We start from the raw sequence: 22,684 nt of genomic DNA on the forward strand, positions 1-22,684 counted from the left end.
TGACCTGCTGCTTGACCTATGTTCACAGTTAAGAGATGAAACATCAACAGGAAATCTTAGTTTTTCTGGCATGCCTACCTGCTGGATAAAAAAATACTAAATAAATAAATAAAAAATCTTTAACAACAGCAAAACTATTTCAAAACATCTATTAACTATCACACAACTTGTGCAGTATAATCTAAGTCTCATATATCTAGTCCGCTCAGTACTTCCCGAACACAAGCATTTTTGCAACAGTGTTACACTATGAAACACCTCCGCCTATGAGTAGTGCGCCTTGAGCTCTGTGTGAACAGAGTTTAACGCATGTGGATGGCCAGGCAAACATATGACTAGATAAATGAGACTTGGATTATGCTGCATGGGTTGTGTGACAGTTTGTAAAAAGATGTTTTGATATAGTTTTTCTGTTGTTAAATTTGGTCCCTGTTTACTTCAATTCATGAAAAATGTTTTTTTTTCAATTCTTTTTGGATTCTCTCTTCACCATGGAGGCAGCAAGAAAAAAAATTTCTTCACAAAGTCAAGGTTACATGAGAGTAATTGATAAACAAATGATAATTTTGCGGGTGAAGTATTTCTCTAAGATTGAACTGACTGTACATGACATTAATACAAATGTACCTGTGTTGGTGGTAGTTAACCTCAAGAAAGTCTCTAACTCTTAATGACGGACTGATGGGCCATAGCAGTACTATATATTAAATGTTCAGCAATACTGAGACATCACCATCTCCTCAACTTGGGACCAGTAACGTGACTAAATCCTACATGTTCACAATGTCCAAAGGCCTACTTCAGTCTGCTCTGACTGTAACTGCTGACTCTGTGGACTCGTACATTAACCAAGTGGCTTGCAAGTGTCAGTTTCTTATCGCCATGATTAATGTCGTCTAAATGCCACCTCTACAGCGGACAGGTGGCAGGACCCGTGGGTCCGTCACTCGTGACGTTACACAGTCGCACAGTCTCTCACCATATCGTATCCAGCGAACCGAGATTGAGCACATTACTCACATACAGCACATGCATCATTTACGCACTACAGCCGACACATTTTAGTTGGCCCTGAAACCTGTTTCGATTTCTGTTTTATTGTTGCCTTAACTACTGTGAGAAAGATACAGTGAGACTTTACGCTTGATAGGAACGTTGTAAAGAAAGAGGCTTGAGTATATAAGTCAGATGTGACTGAAATGAGAAACTGTTGATAACAAATGAATGTCACGTAGCTAATGTGGAGCAGGACCACCGCTGCTTTGGTCCTACCTGTCATCTTGGCAGACAGGAGGCAGCTGAAATGTGTTCGCACGAAAGGAATGTATGCGTCACTTATTTTAAAAAATGTTCTGTGGGAATACGTGTACCTCTGTGCACGCTTTCTTTTACAAGTGAGTTTGATACAGTAATAACAAAGAAAAGAATAACGTCATTAAACATAATGTTGGGTAAAGTACCTGTACTTTTGTCTTTATAGGTTCAGTGTGTAGGATTTAGGGGGCTATATTAGCAGAAACAGAATGCAATACAATAAGTATGTTTTATGTAGTATATAAGAATTGTGGGTTTTTTTTACCTGAGAATGAGAGGTTTATGTTAACAATGTGACTTTCTTGTCTACGGAGATCGCCCTGTGGCACCACCATGTTTCTACAGTAGCACAGAATAGACAAACCAAACACTGGCTTTAGGAAGGGCGATGCTGTTCACGTTTTTGTGTTGGCCACAATAGTTCAGTCAGGACCACTTCAGTCAAAGAAAATTTTATTTCCATTTGCAGTATTATATTGGAGGTATGGCTCTGTTCTGGGGCCTCTCTGCCTTTCCATGTGCCTACGCAGAAAGCCTCTTCCACACACCTACGTGGGAAGCCTTAAGGCAGAGAGAGCACACCTCTCTGCCCTTCCATGCGCCTACATGGAAAGCCTAAGGCAGGGAGAGCAGCAGCAAAGACCCCCTGGGAACAGAACAGAGTAGCATCAATGACAAACAGAAATGACATTGATAAGTCAGACACTACATTAAAAGGAGGAGCTGGGGTGGAGGCAGGTTGCAAAGCGACTTGTAGAGGAAGCAGCAACAGTAGGCAGGCCGAAGCAGTTCAAATAGGGCGCCCTGAATGAGATTTGCCAATTGCTTGCATAGAAAGGAATCATGTGATCTATCAGCTGACTTCCTTTCATCAATCAGCTGCTCCATCAGCTGATGTAGCTGGGATGTGAGCTGAGCTTGACATCGTGTCCTGCCTGAACTAAGGCCATGCTCAATTTAGAAGCCCATCTGCAACGCCAGTGTGGAAAAAAAAAGATTTTCAAAGTGCTTTATTTAGTGTTTTTACCTGTTTAAATCACAGCGTCCGTTTGTTTTGGAGAGGAAGAGATCATTTGTCTCCTAAAAACCTCTTGAACATGTGGATCTTAAGTTGTCAGAGATAAAAGGTGAGCACACTTAGCAGGTGCTGGGCTAATGGCGCATCTCCAACATGCCAAACAGTGTCGGAGAAACACTGATTTGTAACGTGAAACTGCTTTATTATTATTACCAGATTAAATCACAGGGTCTGTTTGTTTTGGAGAGGAGGAGACCTCAGTGGATAACTCGTCTCCTGAACTATGAACACTGAAGGAATCCTACCTGGGAGAAGTTTGAGCTGGTTGCGATCCTCACCACTGATGCCACTAAATCCCCCTAAATCTTACACGCTCTTCCTTTAATCTTTACAGTGATCTTTTATTCTGTCAGGAGTTAATAGGTTTAGTTCCTGCTGCATAATTACAATGTGCAGATAAGAATAAAACACTTATGATCATACGTTTCACCTTCTCTTGTAGTCAGTCAGTTGGATCAGTGCGTTATTTTTGCAAAAAGACACAGACGCTGCTTAAGCTGCTCATCACATCTGCATTTAGTGCACGACTAAGATCCATCTTTTAAACTGCGTGTGATCTGACAAAACGATCCACAACTTACTGAACTATGATGCATTTTGCCTGAGATGTGAATAAGTCACATGTGTGTCAGTCACATGCAGATCTCAAGTCCCTTCAGGTCTGAAGCAAGTCACAAGTTCCTGTAATAAGAATCAAAGGACGTCAACTTGAGCACCTGCAACAATTTAAGCAAGACAAGTCGAGTTATATGAAAATTCTGATCATCCGCTCAAAGTGTAGCTTTCTAGCTAACGGTTGACAAGCCAATAAGCTAATAAGTTAGCTAAAAAGACACGTTCACTTACCTTTCTTCATAGGCTTTGTAATGACAGATGGATGTTGTAGTGGTCGTATCACTAATTTTTGAGCTGCAGACCTTGCACATCGCTGTTCTTTTCTGTTTTGATTCGTCCATGTCTATGATAGCTGTCCCGTACTAGTAGGTTGCCAGGTTTGTGCGCATTGCACCAGAAATCACCTGATCATGTTTCAAAAACAATACTTCTCAATATCTAGAAAGATTATAGTATTTATCAAGACAAAAGTCAAGTCCTTTTAGAGTCATCTGTCTCTAGTCTAAGTCTCAAGCCATGAATACCAAGTCAAAGCCAAGTTGAATTTTTTATCAATGTTAGCCAAGCGAGTCTCAACTCCTAAAATACGTGACTCATGTCAAGTCATTTGACTGGAGTCCACTACCTCTGCTTTCCTTTACTTAAACCGTTCTGTCAACTACTGTGTCATATCTCATTTATTAACAACATTTATTTATGCACAGGACAACACATAAGAAGATGCAGACAGTGAATAAGTCAGTGAGCATCATCATTTTGCAGTACGGGAACATTGTGAAACAACAGTGTTTGCACCAGTGGCTCCACCAGCTGCTCTGCCACTGTTGAGAACATGCAGTGTTGGTTTCCTTTGGTTTTGTCATAATGTGGACGTGTGTAGATGATGGAGAAGTGGTGAAAGGAACACAATCAGACCAGCTAACTCACATGGTGGCTGCTGATATTTTTGATAGATGTCTCCACAGCTGTACTCTTTGTAAAAGCTGTGCCTCATTTCCTTGTTGGACCCTGCCTTACATACCAACTGCGTGAAGCTCACAACCTGCTGTGGTTTTGTGGCATTTAGCAACTATCCTGTTCCAGTGTACTTCATTGTCCTCCTCAAACCCTCGGATCGTTTTGAAGTCTGACTCTCTCGACTGCTGTTGCTCTTTTTTGATGCAGCATGTCTATGTTTGACATGTGTAATCATGTCTTTCAAACTCTTCCCCTGGCCATATACAATGAGTTTTTGCAGGGTTTTTACATTTGCAGTCATGATTCAGGCTGCAGTATAAGTAGATTTGGTTAATCGAGTGAAATAGATAAGTATACCTTTACATAAAGGCCTAATAGACTAAACTGAATTATGATGAAAGTGACTTAAATGGAAATGTTTTTAGAAGTCTCAGCTCCAACCCCTTGCTTTTTTTCTCAGATACCCCTCTTTAAGGCCTCATAGCATTAACGTGTGTGTGTTTGAGCCAGACAGCGTTACAGTGAAAGGATGTCGCTGTGTTTGTGTGTGTGAGAGAACAACACCGCTGACCTGTGCGATGACAACACCACTGCAGACACAGTAATTACAGTCGTTACTGCGACTACGCATGCAGAGCGGAGAGTGATGTGTTTTCTGAAGCATCTGCCAATAACGTGACGGCAACCATTGAAAAAGAGGGAATTGGCTTGAAAAAAACAAAAGAATCAAGTGACGAGGTGACCATGACATGAATGAGGGGAGATGATAATGCTGTTATTTGTCAAGAGTTAAGAAAGTTTGTCTTTTACCCAGAGGACCAATGAACAAAGGCAGGCATGTAACTAATGATGTCATTAAAAAACTGGGTTAAATTCGGGCGCACCAGACTAGATGCATAGCTTGTCAAATGACTTAATGCAGCAATTACAATTATCTCTTTCCAGTCTGATAGTCTGAACCTTGGACTACATGAGATGGAGAGAATAAACATGAAACTCACTTGTCTTCTGCACACGGGTGTCTGCGCCATGCAGAACTGTGTGTGCTCAGTGTGTGTGTGTTGCCAGCGCATGCCACAGCTATGACTGTAAAGTGTCTGATCTTTGAATCACATCCAAAATACAACAGGAGAATTTAATCACTTTGCCGAAAGAGAGAGGAGGAGAGCTGGAGAAAGACATGAGACAATTGGACCGAGCTGCCACTCAAGCTTTTGGCAGCAGAATTTATGAGCTCTGCTTGTGGCGCATACCTGCAATACGTCCTCTCGTCCTGACCATACATAGAATCAGGCACAATCAGGCAGCCGTGATATAAATATTGAGTTGAGACATTTTGGCAGCTGAAGTTGTGACCTAAATGCTGAAGCTATGAGCAGCTCTGATGAGTGTTTCTTAGAGGCAAGAGAGAAAATAAAACTAATGAAGTTACTGTAATCTTTTTATAGACTATCTGAGCCGTCTGGCCGGCTGTGCCATCAATCATAGATGGTGAACGGCTTCACTGGCTGGAAACTTCAGTTTGATGTGTTACACGTATACTCAGGGAAGTTGTTTTGGGGGGTATTCTGATGGGCAACAGTGGCCATGGAGATGCTTTGCTATTATTGCTTTTATCGTTTGGTTTCCTGGAGACATTCAAGTAGTTTTTAGACTTACAGCAGAGCCCTAATTTTGAAGGACTCAGCTGTAGTGGACGTGAAAAGTCACATTTACAAACAGCAACAGTTCAAACATACTGGACCAGGACTTGAGCTGTGTCCCATATGCATACTTTATACTGAACTATAAACCTTTTGTGAGTATGTTGCTCTTTATACTGGGAAAAAAACACTCTGTTTCCAGTTTATTAGGGGCATTGAGCTAAAACTTGTGCAGTCCTGCAATAAATCTGATCTTTATGAAGGTCATAATGTTGAGTTTGTGTTAAAATTGTTTTAGAGAGGTGTTGATTTTACTTTATGGTCATTTAATAGACTGTAGCTTGTGGTTCTGCTGAATTGTATTGTTATATACTGACAGATTCTTTTATTTTTATTTTTTTTTAGTACTTAGATAACTCATTAATATACTGTATATTGTGCAGGTCAAATTACTATGCTTATAAAAGATGGGAAAATGTGGGAGACAGTGATTCAACAGCAGGTCTTGGAATATCACCAGTAAAAAAAATAATTTGAATTTTATTTGAAATTCATAGAAGTTATGTAATGTAGGAGCTCAGTTTATGTTCATTTCAATATTTACTTTGAATATAGAAGAACTATTGAAAATCTGATGGGAGAACAATGATTCAAACACCCAGATTAAATAAATATGATCACAAAAATAACATTTATTTGGCAAAATATTAAATATTTTCAGTGTTAATTGTGTTTTTTGAAGGACTTCAAGCTAAACTATGCAGGATTTTTCCTAAAAAAACCCCAGAGGTACTCCCTCTTAATCATGACGTATGATACTCTACAAGTTTTTGTATTTTCTTTGTATTTTTTGTGTTCGTTTACGTTTATGTGCATGTGAAATCGGGGTAGCAGCCAGTTGCTAGATCATTGACAGCAGGCGTCTAAGAGAGACAAAAAAATGCCAATGTAACGAGGTGAAATGCCAAATGAGAGTGAATCTGGGGTTGGCTTTTACTTTCACTTTTGGTGGCAAGCGTGTTTACAAACAGTAATCTACAATTCTGCATATTCATTAATGTTGCGTAACCGCTAATACCTGTTAGGGGCTGCGGGGGGGCTGGAGCCTGTCACAGCTGACCATGGGGTGAGAGGCAGGGTACACCCTGGACAGGTCACCAGACTATCACAGGGCTGACACATAGAGACAGACAACCATTCACACTCACATTCACACCTACGGTCAATTTTGAGTCACCAATTAACCTGCATGTCTTTGGACTGTGGGAGGAAGCCGGAGTACCCAGAGAAAACCCACACTGACACAGGGAGAACATGCAAACTCCGCACAGAAGGGCTCTCACACCCTGGGGTTCGAAACCCCCGCCCTGGCTTCGAACTGGGAACTTTCTTCCTGTGAGGGGACAATGCTAACCACTGCATACGATCCTTTATAGTATACCTTTAAACATATATACAGTATTTTCCAGAACACGTTGCCTGACATGACACCATCAGAAACCCTCTTTTAATATCACATTTTGCGATGCTGGCCAAAGCTAGAGATTTATGCAGTTATACAACAGATTATCAGTGACTATCAACACAAAAGTTCAGCTCAGCTTGAACAGCGGATTGCTCTAGATTTGATATGTTTAACAACACAGCTCAATACGACGCAGCTGTTCACTTTATAAAACATGAAAACTTTTTTTTTGGCAGTCATTGCTCATTCAGATCTAATAAGCCGCCTCTGTTAATGTGCTGCATGTAGGCGGGAGTTCTGTAGAATAGACAAGCCAGTGGAGACTTGAAGTTGTCTTTTCATCATGTGTTCAGATATAGAGCTCCATTATCTGAGGAGGTCCCAGCAGACTCAAGCCAAAACCATGACCTCACTGCACTGTGGGAAATGTCCGTGGTGTTCTACCTCCATGGCTGTTTAATTCAATCATGTTTTTCTCTCTGTCCGAGTAATGATAGGGATTCACATGAATGTGGCTGGGATTCCCAGTGACTATTAAAGGAACACTCCCCTGAAAGTTATCTTTTGAGTATTAGATACTCAGTCCCGTTAGACTTAAAGCATGGCTCTGAAATGTTTGTAACTTGGATTCACAGTTGCTACAATGGATTCCAAAGAAAAGCGACCAAGATTCACTGTACCAAAACATCTGAAGAAACTTCTCAAACTCACTTCTGCAGCATAATGCAGTCAGCAGAAACATTTTTAGCTTTTAATGGGCACCTTTTGAACAACTCTAATTCAACAGCTGAAAACAGCTGCTATTAAATTCTATGGATTTTAGGACTGTACCAAATAGTTTGAGCCTTCCAAACTTCAAAATTCAAATGCTGCACAGCTTTTTCTTTTGCCATGTTTAAACCTTGTATTACTGCACAGTTGCAAATAAAGATTAGGCTACACTTTTATTAGTAGTATTATAGTGATTGCAGAATTATATTCCAGTGATGGCTACATAGGGTTGTTTTTGACTTCTGTGATTAAAACATTTCCAATAACTTCAAAGCGTCATCATGTCCAAAAGTCAAAATGTATTGAAAAAAAAAGAAAAATGTAATCATTTCCAAAATTCAAAGCATGTTTATATCCTATAAAATTTTCTGCTTCAATTCATATTTCTTGCCGTTGAGCTTCTCAAAAACAACATTTTCAGTGTGCTCAAAAAACTGTTTGCCCTCCATTTTGCTGCACACAAAGGGGGACATGCATTTGTATTAATGGGGCAGTGTAACTAAATTTTGTTTGAGGATTTTTGAGCTTCGTTTGAAAGCCTCAGTAGAGGCTTTAACTGTAAAATACATAAATTGGGTGCAGCCCTAATGGATTTATTACCTTATTGTTTCATGCTCTTGCCCAATATTACAGTGCTGTCCACTGTTTTGTTTTAACTTTTTGCCAGCAGGCCTCCCATTTATGTCCCAGCCAGCTGGCATCTGTCATTGGCTAAACTGGCCTGGTTGGGATCCTTGTTCGCAAAATTTGTGAATCCTTGCAACAAAAATCAATCTACATTCTTCTAGAGGTGGCAAAACAATCTTGCTTTTGAGCCTGTAATCTCCTCGGCTTCTTGAATTGTAAAGAACGCACGCCACTGCGACTCTAAAGAGACAAATGTTGCACACATTGAGCAAAGTGACTGCAGCTGGATTTTCCTCGTCTGTCTGTGACAAGGAGACAGAGATCTAGAGTTTGTGATCAAGCACAATAAGGGAAAACAGAAATGGAAAAAAAACTTTGAGGAAGACAAAAGGAAAATGACTATGTTTATATGCACACTAATATCACACTATTATTCTGAGTATGTCATGTAAACAGTATATTCTGTTTGGATATTCTGAGTTAGGCCTTTCCCAAATTAAGCATTTTCCAGCATTAAGAAGTATTAAAACATGTAGGATAATTATGCCAGTATTATTCTGGCTTTAGGAGCATTCTTTGGACGTGTATAGAGCACATTCGGAATTCGGAATATTCATCTCAATTGGGGTTTTTACTGAGTTTGCAACACACAGCCTCTTCACTGTTTATGTTCAGCTCTGTGTGTTGACATGAATGTGTTGTACACAAACCAGCTAGCCAACAGCTTGCAAGGCTCTGGGGTAGCGATGAAGAAACACACCAACTTTTAAACATTATTAAACAGGGATTTGGATACATTCAAGTAATGTAACTGCCTTCTTTTCAAGAAGGTGGTGGAAGGACTGAAAGAGGGAGGCTGTCACAGATGGTACACAGCAAAATGGCACAAGCGACAGCCGTTCCACTGTCCTATATTTTGGCATGATAAACGACATGTTAGGGCACGTTAAACACAGTATGCAAGGCTTCATGTCAGTGGGAATGTTAGTGGAAATTTAATTGTTATTAGCCATGTAAACATTTTAGTATGAATACTGTCTTTGTCGAAACAAGGAAGAAATCGGGAATATTTTGTGCGTGTAAACGTAGTCACTGATTGAAATTAACTTCTGCTCATTAGGGTCCGGGCAGCTAAGCTGCCAGGACACTATTGTAATCCTAGGTATTCTTCTTCTTCTTCTTCTTCTTCTTTCTTCTTCCGAGGAAATCATACTTCCCATGGGTGAAAACTCACCATACTTTGTACAAAGGTCCAGTCTCATGCTAGATATCCTCAGCTGTAAACTCAAGCCAATAGTCCTGATGGTGGCGCTACAGCAAGCGTCTAAAGTTTGAAAATTCATAACAAATCAACCATACGTGCTACAACTTCACAACTTTCATCAAACTGTAGCCCCAATACTGAAGAAACAGAAATACATTTAAACCTATTAAAAATTATGAAGTTCATCACTCTGTTTTTTTCAAAACCTGTAAAACTTCTTAAACCTATCTCCTCCCACAATTTTTGCTTAATTGACACCATCATTGGCCTTGTGAAGACCTTCTCAGAGGTTAAATACCTGGGTTTTCCACACCAGTTTGTCAGACTAGTTCCAGCCTAGTGAGACAAGCATGAACTGATGAAGCCTCTTGGATAAGAGGTGAAACATCTTCTAAGACAAAATTAAGTCCAGTTGCGTTCGATTCAATTTCCTTGAGATAACTATGACCTGGATAAATGAGAATATCCACAGGCATATATGAAAACATGCGTTTACAGACGCAGCACGTGCAGTGTAATTCAGGTCTCATATATCCAGTCGTATGCTCCCAAACACATTTTTGCTAAAACAATATGATTAAACTACTTGTCAGTGCGCAAGACAAGACAAGTTTATGCTAAAGTGTTTTTAAATAGTTAGGTTTTTGCAGAAATGCATGTGTTTGGGAAGCACTGAGCATACGACTGGATAATTTAGACTTTGGTTATTCTGCACGAGTTGTGCAAGAGTTTGTAAACATGACTCCAATTGATTGAGAATTTTCTGTTTTTGGATTCTTCATTAACCGTGGAGGCATGCAAGAAAAACAAGGTTTTCTTCATAAATTCAACATAACACAGGGTGCGTAATAGCTATAGAAATTATCATTTGGGTAGTGAAGTATTCCTATAACTTCCACTTTGGCATCTGACAAAGACCTGGGACTGATGAGGTGCAACTGGAACTCAACCTCTGTGAAGGTTATAGTGTTCAATTTTTGTCAGCATTGAGACAGAGAGAGGTTGGTTGAAGTCTGTGGTTATTTTGGAGTTCTCTGTGTTGTATTGTTATTTTATTCCCTTACTGCATGTCTGGGAATACCAAATGTTATTCTTTCCACCTGCCCATACTTATATTTTGTCCGTCAGTGTTTGTGAGATCACACTGTTTGTATTATGCAAAGACTTAACCTAGATTGCTGGGGAATTAGACTTCATAAACCTAATCAAATTGTTCGACCATGAGTTATGAATTGTAAATATGAACCACATTGCCGGCTCGACATCTTATAGCAGAGGGATTTCCGATAACATGCCTGCTTCACACGCTCTGCCCTCCTCGGAAGTATGACACAGTTGCTGCAACAGGTACTGAAAAGGATATCACCTACGTCAAACCACAGAGTCCCATTATGAATGTTTGACGCTCCATTTAGAGGGAGTATTCACTTACAACACGCACTGTACTGTACAGGGTCAGGGGGCTGGCAGCAGAGACAGGAAGAGATGATGTCACTGCCCGGGGAATATCTCTGAATCCTTCCCGACTTGGATGTTTAATTTACAGCACATTAGCCAAAGTGATACCATATTGTTACCTATGACCTACTTTAATGTTTAATGTGTGTTTGTGGTAGAACATATGGCACTGAACATGATTCTGATGCCGCAACATGCAGGGTGACATAACTTAGCTGCATTGGTGTCACACCTTCCACTCAACCCCGATTTGTTAGCACTGCCAATGAACTGTATACCTAGTATTTGCATTTTTGACTCTTTTCATACTGCCAGTCAAATACATATTTGCAAACATAGACTGAGTGAAAATTTTACTCCTATAATGCTTAAAAATGAATGTTTTGCCTTTATTTCATAGAGGACAGAGATGTGACAGGAACTGAAGGGGAAAGATAGGAGGGATGATATGCAAGTCCACGGCCGAGCTCAAACCGGGAAATTTACTCCAGAGACTCTGAGACGCCCAGTCACATGAACTTTAAACAACTCCCTATCTGAGTAAGTGTCTTCCCCACAGTACTCTATACTCAAACCCACTTGCACTTTTTCGCATCTGACTGCCATGTGGGGAAATGCATGTTGCCTTTGCGCCAAGAAAACAGTCGGCAGAACAATGGCAGAGAGAACAAGAAAAAATTTCAGACAGTGGTACAGGTCCTGACCGACGAGGTGCAGAGGCATTGCTCAAAACTTCAGGTAAGGGATTTAAACATGACAGAGAGAAACTATATTTGGGATTTAATATCCCAGTCTGTCAGTGCTGATGGTGTTGCATGTGGGCGTGACAGCCCGTATACATCTGCTTCAGTTACCACCAACTCTGTGAAAACGCTAATAACTTCACTGTAACTGAGTGTGGCTAGAAGCGCTAATCTTTGTGAATTAGACTGTTTTTGAAATGAGGCTCATTTGTACTGAAAGGGGGCGATTTGGTGCCAAATTTATGATGTCAAATGTATAATACTAATTGAAGTATTTCTACATTGTAACATTATATCTTCTATGCAAGTAACGGTATAGTAGCCTAAAGCATCTGAACACACCTTCCACCACTGTCCAGTACACTGCAGCTAGACAATATAAGTTATGATGTAACTTGACGTGTCTTTTCAGTCTTCTTTTTCCATTATACTCTTTGATTTACAGATGCAGCATTTGCGTCAGCAGAACTGGATACACAAAAATCTGCAGTGCTGTGAGTCAACACGAACACATTAAATTGCCCACTTCATTTGCTGTTTATATCATACTCCACAGTCAAGCATTCAGAGATGTGTCAGTGTTTCTGAGAATCAAACATACATGCTCGGTCAGTGCCTCTCCCGTCATCACAAAGAATACAATAGACAGACAGAGAGCACGAAACTCATTTTGGCAAATACTTCATGATTAATGCCCCTCTCCCTTAGGACCCCATGTTTATGTAATAGCTTCAGGTCCGCCAGGGCACAGACAGAGGCCTGTGCACACCAGCATAAACAGAGCACGGTGACACATTCACTCACATGCAAAATATGAAATAAACAGTTGCTTTTATTTATTGTCATAAGCTGTGGCAACAAGTGTTTTTAGAGGCAGGAGAGTGAGAACTCAAGACAACTGCACTTTGTAATGCTCTGTGTGACGGATGTGTGGTGTGAAAGCCAAGGAAAAGACAGGATGTCATTTGTTGTGACAGTGTTTATTCTACATACGGAGCGGATACTCTTTCCCAGAGTTTGCCATGTTGTTCTACAGTAGCCCAGAATGGACAAACCAAACACTGGCTCTACTGGTTCACCATAGTCCTCCTACAGGTTTGGCACATGTTAAAAGTTAGTTGGTTGCCACTTAATCATACACACTGGACCTTTTAGGATCCTTAAATACATGAGCATTAAAGGTGCATTGTGTAATGCCTGGCCACATGCTCCATCAAATAAGGGGCAGCATCTCACCTCCTCCCACCCTCCTATATATTATATTAGTAAGCCATGCCAATGTTAACTGTTGTTTTGCTTCTTTTTATATCACCTTTCTTTGCTGCAGAACCTTTTTTTTTGCCAGGAACAGGTTGTTTGGATGGTGATAAAGATCGCTTGCCAAAAGCTTTAGCCATCTTTGTTTACTGTGCCCCTCACTGGGAGCTGTACCTTCAATGTAACCGACAGTCCCTCGGGTTAACTGCACTTCTTCGTCCTCTCACGTTGGACTGACGATGGACTAAATACTCACTATCACCTCTCGAGTCTCAAGTGGTTTTACAAGACACAACAGGCCAGGGCTAGCTGGTTAGCATGCTCATTTCACTAGGTATCTCTAGCACATAATACATAGAGGTCTTTGACATAACTTCAAAACTGCTACTTCTTCACATTCTGCTGATAATGCTAGTTTAAATTCCGAAAGTTTAAACTACAATTCTGTCTGTATCTTAAACATTGTCCCTTTAAATTGCAGACAGCTGTTAGATAAGATTCTGACACAAGAGGGGAGAGTTTTGCTGTTGTTAGGTATAGGATTTAATATCTGTTTGTACTGGATCTGCAGAGCTAACACTGGGGATTTACTGTGTCTAGTTGTGTGAGGAATGGATATACATGTCACATTTAACTTTTCTATATGGTCCCAATGTCCCAATAGTCATTTCAAAGAGTCATTGTAGGGCCTGGGCTCCGACAATCTCCCATTGTAGATTAACAATGACAAGACTGGATAAAGAAATTATTATATGAGCAGAGCAGGAGTTCACAACAGGATCAGCTGGAAATGGCTGCCAACTGTAGAGAGTTACCATATTTTCAAAAAAAAATGTGCACAATGTGTTCACCGTCTTAGAATAATGAACAGCCTCAGACTGAGTCAGTCAGTCTTAGAAATAGTTTACAAAACTCTGATTGAGAGTTTGCTAATATTCCACTTGACATCATGGTTTGGTCATGACTTCAGGGCGATGAGGCAGTTTGTTACGATACTTGGCGTGGCCAGAAACGGTCATTATCGTCTTCTCATCCTTTGTTCCCTCAGAACTCTGGAGGATGCTGTGGGGTTCCTTTGACAAAAGGATTTTAGTCTCAGTGCAATCAAAAGTTTAAACTCAAGAAAATCAAGCTTCAAATCCCTGTCCACAGTATTTTGGGCACATTACAATATTGGGCTTCTTGTGGTATTTGCAGTAGTCGAGTGCATAATTATACTATGTGTTTCCGGTAACTGCCAACAGTGCCCAAGTGTCTGTTAGGCCTGCAGGCGTGTGAATATTTATCAGAGCTCACTGGGACTCGCTTAATGAGGCCTTCTTGTGCCTCGTGCAGATATATGATGGTTCAATTAAGCTCAGATCTTTGTTAAATCCAATGTTATAAAATTCTTCATGTCAGCTGATTATTGTCGGATATGAACTGTGTCTATGAGTGCATCACCATCAACAACTCGACAAGTGTGGTTCAGTAGACCATGGTGAATTAACTTAGGGGAACTTAAGGGAACTTAGGGGACATGTGCTTCAAGTCTGAGTTAAGTTGAGTATTGTGTGTTGAAATTTTTCAGATGTGAGACACTGTCTACTGGTGGTTCTTGAACAGACTATTTTGTGTTTTAATATCTTGTTTTGATTATTGTATTCATACTTTTCATCACCATATTACCATATTTGTTTTATCAATGTGTCAGAGTAGGCACAACCTTTCTTTAGACACTTAATTTTGAGAGGAGTAACTCATACATTGAAGCCATACATCTGAATACAGCCCAGATGCTGTATAGAAAACCTAAAGGGTGCAGAACAATGTAATCAAACCTAAACCACAAACCATTTATACAAGCTTGACAAACATGTTGCTTTAGCTGGGTGGCTTTGTGAACCCTCTGCACAGACAACATGACTAATCCGACACGTGCCGCCACTTGTTGTCTCAAAGACAAGTCATCAGTAACTGAGGTTAAACCAACACTTAAACCATAACAGTAATGAGGGGAACAAAAGATGAGAGAAAATGCACAGATAGTCGGAGACAAACGGGGATAACCATCTCAGTCTAATCATCACCAGCTATGTTTAAATTTTGGCTGCGTCCCAAAAGGGGGGAACACTTTCGTTAACCCTACAGTCAATCCACCGTGAAAACAAACACATTAGCCCCCCATTCTATGACTCACCGCCCTTTCACATCGACCACGAACGCTAGCTCTGCCAAGCTTTTTCCTGTCCGCCATGCCTCGCCCTTCCTCGCTTGTTTCTGCCACCACTGAGCTATCTCGCTTTCAACTTTTAACCCTCAGTGCTGGAAGCTGGATGAGGCAGAGACTGTGTGACCTTATCGTTTTCACAGACTGCACAAGCGGTTGGAATGAACAGAATTATCAGCGAGACTGGATCATATCTATTAAACATGTTTTTGTGCATATTTTTCAGGATGATGAGTCCTCAGTACAGCTGGTTGCTTATATCTCAAACATAGCCCGTGATTTTTAAAGGTCCCATATTGTAAAAAGTTAGATTTCCATGTATTTTTTAATATAAAGCAGGTAAAGAGAGAAAAAAAAAAACATGCACACAGTCCATATACAAAAACTGTGCCTTTAAACGAGCTGTCAGGACTTCAGTTATGCTCAAGCTGTAAGATTCTTTCTCACCCTGCCATTCACTCCTTGCACGCATGCTCACTCACTTTCTCTAGGTGACATTGTCTCTGTAGGTCAATAGAGTCATCAGCTGATTCACAATCAACCAATAGCGCAACGACACACCTTCTCTGTCAGCCTATCATCTCACTGCTCCTCATTTTAAATATGGTTCTGTCTCTGCCGTAGTTCTTTCTTGCTGCTGTCGTGTGCGCCCTCCACCTCCCCATCACCACCTAGTCTTTATGGATTCATCAGCCTCATCCACCTCACCAGCCATCAGCCTCAGAGTCAGCAGCCACCACCACCAACACCAGTGTCTGGGCTCCATTGCGGTGATTTATCCTGCTGCCACTCAGACGTCCCTTGATCACAAAATACCTCCCTCTGGTGTCCAAGCGCCAAAGACTTGTGTTAAATCTTAATCAGCACAAATCATCTGTTAATCTGTACACTCACATTCCGTATTGAATATAATCTTTACTTCATTCTTCAGTCCCTCCTGATTGAAGTAGTTTAGGATCTTCTCGGTGTTAATCTTGTGTGATTACTCTGATGTACAGTCAAGTGTTTGGTGAATGTTGAGGGGGACTTTTTGTCCTTAGTTGTCTATCAAGCTGAGCTTTCTGCACCAGAATAAGCCAACACTAAAGGCCTCAGTATGCTTGAAACAAAGTGCTTGTCAGATCGTCTAACCTACTTTCCAGCTGTAGAAAATGGAGGGCTCGAACGACAATTTAACCCACTTCATTCATCGAATTGCAAGGTGTGCAGAGGTGTGATAATCAGTGAGGTTTGATTTTCTCTCTCAAGCTCTGTTTTTACATTCTTCACACATCTACTTCCACTACGTTTTTTGTGTCTATGAACAAGTACATCATGAATGCCATCAAAGAGAGACTGACCGAAATGTCCCCAGTTGACCGATTCAAGTGTTGACTATGAAGACATGCAAAAGACAGAGAGAAAGTGATATCAGGGAGGCAATGGGATGTAGCCAGACGGAAATGATGGTGGCAGGCTTCTCAGCATGACATTTGCCATTGGCATTCATTACAGCTTGTAAAACTTGTGCCTTCAGATGTGGTCAGAGCACACATCATAAACTTAATCCCAACCATGGCCCTAATCTTGACCAGAACCACCTATGACGCACTTCATTAGTAGAGTTTGGTGAGAGTAGTGCACAGCCTACAAGAAGGAAAGTCCCATATCCATGTGCCACCTTCAGTTTGTGGGATATTGTGACCTTCTTTTAAACTCTGAAAACAACAACCCATTCTCTCATAACCAAATCTTCCCAGTGTTTCCACAATACGGTTGCTCAACTTTTCCCAGCTTTAAAAAGGACCCCATGCGCAGGTCCTAAGGGCTGATTTTAATTCAGTGATAGGCTCGGTCAAAGTCATACACAAACACTCTAGTTAAACAGTCTAATCTACTGAAAAATGTCATATCTGGAGACTAATAATTTACACAAGAGGATGCAGGCCAACATTATTCTAGCATGTTAATCAAGCATGAAAATATAAAACCTGCTGATTAAGAGGTCAGTGTGTTATCATAGAAAACATACATGTACAATCACACAGTCTATGTACTATCAGGACTCTGTCTTATGTCACAGCAGCCGTGGTTTCACATGATTCAGAGCTGATAACTGACCGTGTCAGCTCTCTCATGTACAAAAACATTGGATGCATTTGCACTTAGGTACAGTATGTCTATGATTATCTTTGGGTAAATATTATAATATGGCCATTGATACCATGTGATCTGCACCGATTTGATAAGAGGGAGACCTTATAGTGGAGCTGCTCCTGTGCTTTTTTTCATCATAAGAGTGCAATAAAACAGACTTTCTATTCTATAGTCCCATAGATATATGTAATATAACGGTTGCAACGTAAAGTGGAACGCTGCTCAACATCAGTTTAGCCTTACGTTATTTGTAACAGGGAACGGTACGAAAACAGTCGGTAAAATGTGAATTGTCTCAGTGTTCTTGTATGAAGGAGACTAAAGTTGGTGAATGTTGTAATTCTGGCAGAGGTATACCAATGCTGCACTGCCTTAAATGGGAAACAGAGACCCAGACCTGTGCTTTACTACAACATGGCTCTGATTAAGACCAGATTGGTCTGCCTGTGGTTGGTTCTGAGCCACAGCCAATTCCTACTCAGGGACAAGACTGTTAACACTGCAGTATGTATTGATGTTAGCCCCCCCCCTTCAGCCACTTATATCTGCGTTAGTTGAGTTCCAGAGGAATCTTCTATCCACTGGCTGGATAGAAGATTGGTGATTTTGTTGTGCTTTTACAGATGTCTGGCATAAAGAAATCAATATCAAAGATGGAAGAGTTAATGGAGGACTGACAATATTCCCTCATACAGATGTTGAAGGATGCATTTTTCCCTGTCCTGTTATCTCAAGTTTAGGTGTTGTCTTCTCATGATACTTGGTTAAGAACAAAGGCATTTTTTTTTCAATATAATTACCCTGTTATGAATATTATTATCTCAAGATAAGATAAATGTTCAATTTCATTCAAATCAGACTCACAGGACATTTTTTTTTACTGATCCTACTGATGCTTTTGGGTATAGGGATGGCAATCTCACCACCTTAATGCAGACTGAAATATCTCAACAGTCACTGAATGGACTGACATGACATTTGTACACATCAGATCAGATGCTGTGTTAGCCAACCTACAACATCTGTGCATGCTTACATGAAAAAACAATATAGAAAGATAGCGAGAATATGTACTCTTGGTCTTGACATTACAGGACTGCAAAACAATTCTTGCAACCGGGGTCCCTTTCAACTTCTGTACTACCAACTTATTGTCTCACACATACTTAAGTTTTTTAATGTTTTTGCACCATTCTGAGTTTTAATGTTCTGTTGTTGAACGTAACCTATTTTCTCCTTTAGGATGAAATGTTTTCAAAGCCCCTCACATCTCCTTTGCAGTCCTGGTTTCAGTTCAAATGTTGTGTCATCAGGTGGTTTGAGGAGAACCATCTGCAGCTCAGTACCAAACAGGCTGCAACATGGTAAGAGTCCATCACACCTGTGCTGTTGTGCTAATAAATATTTTGATTATTATGTCTTCTGGCTTACCTTGTAGTTTATGCCACCCAATTTCTTAACTAGGAACATTAAAATCTCTTGTTTTCTCCTCTCTTCTTTCAGTTAGGTGAGGTAAGGTTTCCCCTCGATGTTGAGAAAGTGATGTCTGCTACCATCTGGTGGCCAAAATGAAAACTTCATGAAGCAGATGAAAGTGTCTCGCTAAGAGACAAACACTATTTCACAGCGACTGAACAAGTCAGATTATTTACATAAATTAATTTACAGTATATTGTTTAGCTTTAATTTCAGGGTTCAAACACCATTTGATGTTGATAATTCTCTACATGAGAATGTAGAGAACAAACAATTTAAATGCAAAACATCATCTGTATGTGATGCAATCTATATAACAATGCAGGTAATATAGAATATAATATATATTTAATATCCCATGAAGCCAATGGTGTATATCAATAATAATAACAAACTATATAATTTCTAAAAGAAATACCAATTCAATATAAAAAAAGTGCCTTAGTTTCGCTCGGCATGTCCCACGTTACTAGCCGTAGTTAACGTCATCAATACAAGCCGACCGGAGCAGCATGGATCATCCTCTGAAGCATTTTTGACCTTCTACAATTATTTCTTTCAAGTAGTTTCGGTGAGTTCATTCTGCCTTACACCCTACATGCAGTGTTAATCTGTATTAATGTCAAATACAGTTGGTGTGGTTTGTAATTTCTACTTTTGAATGATAACGGTCGTGAAGTTAGAGCTAACATTAGCTGCAGTAAAGCTAACTATGTAGCCCCTGTGTGTCATCCTCCTGTAATCTGAATTTGACACAACTGTGATGTTATTATTAATGCTTAAGTCTTAGTTTCACATTGATGTGAATGCCGATGATGTAATTGTCAGAGTAAAGTTTGTATATATATTTTCTTAGGTTTGCAAAAATTAAAGCTATGCTAACTGTTGGCTACTTTTCGCTGGTGATTCAACGAAATCGCAACAACTTGTCATGTCAACGTGTGATAGAGGCCAGTTATTATGATATCATATTTGTAAACGAGAAACTAAGCCTTCAGTTAATCGTCATCTGTCAGATAATGGCTGTGGATAAATGTTAACTTTTCTTGTTCTTCTGTACCACAGGGTTGAACACAGCTTTCCATAATGTCGGTGAAGCATGCATCAGTCCATGCCAAATGGATCATAGGCAGAGTAATTGGGACCAAGATGCAAAAAACTGCCAAAGTGAGAGTCACAAGGCTGGTGCTGGACCCTTACCTGCTCAAGGTAAACCTTATTATAGTGTTCATTCACAGGAAGGACAGGTGGCATAGATAATACCACAATATACTGTCCAAACAAGTAAATACCAACATGATATCAATCAGATTACTTCTCTATCACGTCTACCTGCAGTTTTACTCTATCACATTTAAAACATGTTGATTGCCCAGAGAAGGTGAGAGCTAGGTAAACGTTCTTATTCTTATAATACTGGCGCCATTATGATACAGAGTTTTAGTACCGCTGCCAAAACAATCCATTTTTTAATGCCTTAGTTTGAGCTGTAGCGATAAGTCCTTCCACAAGACTCTTCTTTCATTCAGCAAAACATGCCAAACACAGTGTATAATGTTATTGTTTTGCAAGCAGCTGCACAAGAACTGTGCCCAAATAACAATAATAAACTTTATCTGTAGAGACTTTCTTCCAAGCGATTTTTTTCAAGGTGCTTTACAACAAAGATGCAACATAAAAGCCAAAATGACAACAATAACCGATAAAAAGACAATTGATGATGAATATGAAATACAAAAGTGAAGGTAAAAACTAGAGAATTCATATAAAGCTCCTAATAATGATAAGAATTACATACATTCAAATCCTTACTAAATAAATAGGTTGTCAGCTGTTGTTTTTTTTATATATACTTAATTTTTATTAGTTTATATGAAAAGAAAAAAATAGACAAAACCAACAACTACAGGCAGGGACATCATAGGCAAAGACAAAATGCCCAACATTGAGTAAAACAGACAAGAAGAAGCAAGGCTACACTGCAGTGCCACTGACAATGGGTCCTCGATGTCTGTGATCGTCTCTCCAGACCACAAAGGTCTCCATTATCCCCAACTTTGACCCCTGGAAATCCAGGGTACCTCCTGGGAGGGTTTCAGCTGTTGTTTTAAAAATGTTTACTGAGCCCGCACCTCTTACAGCTTTTTAAAGGGTATTGCATAATTTTGGAGCATAGTTAATAAAAGCTGCAATGCCTACTTTCTTGTGCGTATAACTGTGTGTATTTAAAAACCCAGCAGTATAAGATCTGAAAGCTTGTTAAGGATTATAACACAACAGAGAGTCAGCAATATAAGGAAAAGAAATGAAAAAGATTATATGTTATATTGGGAAATGGTATGAGCATATGTTTGGCTGTGAGACAACTTACAAGTGCTGATTGAGAGGAGATATTTTTAGCTGCCTCTAGTTCCACACAACAACCAACATGGCAGCTACAGCTCCCGTTACTGTTAATAACACTGCTGCTGACCTTTGTGTCACTAGAAATTTCTGATCCATGTTTTTATTTTGAAGAGATAGCACTTGTAAATATGGTGCAATTTTTTTACAATGTTTTAATTTTTAAGACTTGTTTACAGCTTTACAAATGTGAACTGTTTATTGATAATTTTCATGCCATATTTATAAATTGAATACACTAGGTTATTTGGGTTTTGGCCGAACTGAGTTAGCAGTGGGGCTGTAGTAACTTGTGATTTGCATTCACCATTATTTGATGGAAAATAATTTGTGTCACCAATCAGTTTTTAAATAATCTTGCTAAAATACTGCAGAACAACCCATTAACATAATAATTTGCCCACTTTGCTTAGTAACTTTGAAAGCATTGAAAATTTTACACAAATTAATAAGTTGCTACCTGTAACCACATGTAGTCTGTGATCAACTTCATTGTGTACAACTAAATGTCAATCTTTTTTAGATCAGTGATTGATTGCTGTACAGTGACTGTGTATATAAACAAGTCAAATGCTGTCTTTTCTCCACTATAGTACTACAACAAGAGGAAGACCTACTTTGCCCATGATGCTTTGCAACAGTGCACTGTGGGAGATATTGTCCTTCTCAAGGCTTTGTCTGAGGCCAGGTCCAAGCACGTGAAACACGAACTGTCTGAGATAGTGTATAAAGTCGGCCAGGTGGTCGACCCACTGACGGGAAAGAGAGTCGAAGGAAGTGAGTTTGCGGAGCCTCTGACTGACCTTCCACTCAGCCTGGGAGAGGACTTGACCTTATCAGAAAAACTGCAGGAGCTCAACATCTCTGCTGCCTCCAGCGGAGCTGATTCCCCGCCAGCACAAACTCCCACTTCATGATAGAAAACTGCATTGTTTTATTGAGTATTGTTAGTTTAAATGTCACCCTGCAATTATGTTTCTGTTCCAGGTGTTCATGTAAATATAAATTTATAAACCCGTCATCAACATATGTGCCAGTTAATGTTGGAAATACATTTTTTTTGCTACCTGCTGAGATAGTCTTGAATTCACAACACATTTCTGAGGAATTTACAATAAAAATGACAATGAGAACGCATGATGTCATTCACAAACATGTATGCAAGTATGCATGGTGCTCTTACTGTCAGACCAAAGACCTGTAGGTGAAAGACATTAGTCATATTAAAATATTATCACATATAGTCTGTATAGGGTGCATATGCAAAA

At 39.9% G+C, this 22,684-nt stretch overlaps 1 protein-coding gene across 1 annotated transcript; it reads left to right on the forward strand.

Annotated features, from left to right (window-relative positions):
• Positions 1-19,458: 19,458 nt before the first annotated feature.
• On the forward strand, positions 19,459-22,553 carry mrps17 (mitochondrial ribosomal protein S17). The gene is made up of 3 exons (XM_050035092.1): positions 19,459-19,584; positions 20,079-20,222; positions 22,010-22,553. Exons 2-3 carry the CDS (start codon positions 20,100-20,102, stop codon positions 22,331-22,333), a joined length of 447 nt encoding a protein of 148 aa, XP_049891049.1. The 5' UTR covers positions 19,459-19,584; positions 20,079-20,099; the 3' UTR covers positions 22,334-22,553.
• Positions 22,554-22,684: the final 131 nt, after the last annotated feature.

This window comes from Epinephelus moara, chromosome 3 (genome assembly GCF_006386435.1).
Source record: "Epinephelus moara isolate mb chromosome 3, YSFRI_EMoa_1.0, whole genome shotgun sequence".
Lineage (NCBI taxonomy): Eukaryota > Metazoa > Chordata > Actinopteri > Perciformes > Serranidae > Epinephelus > Epinephelus moara.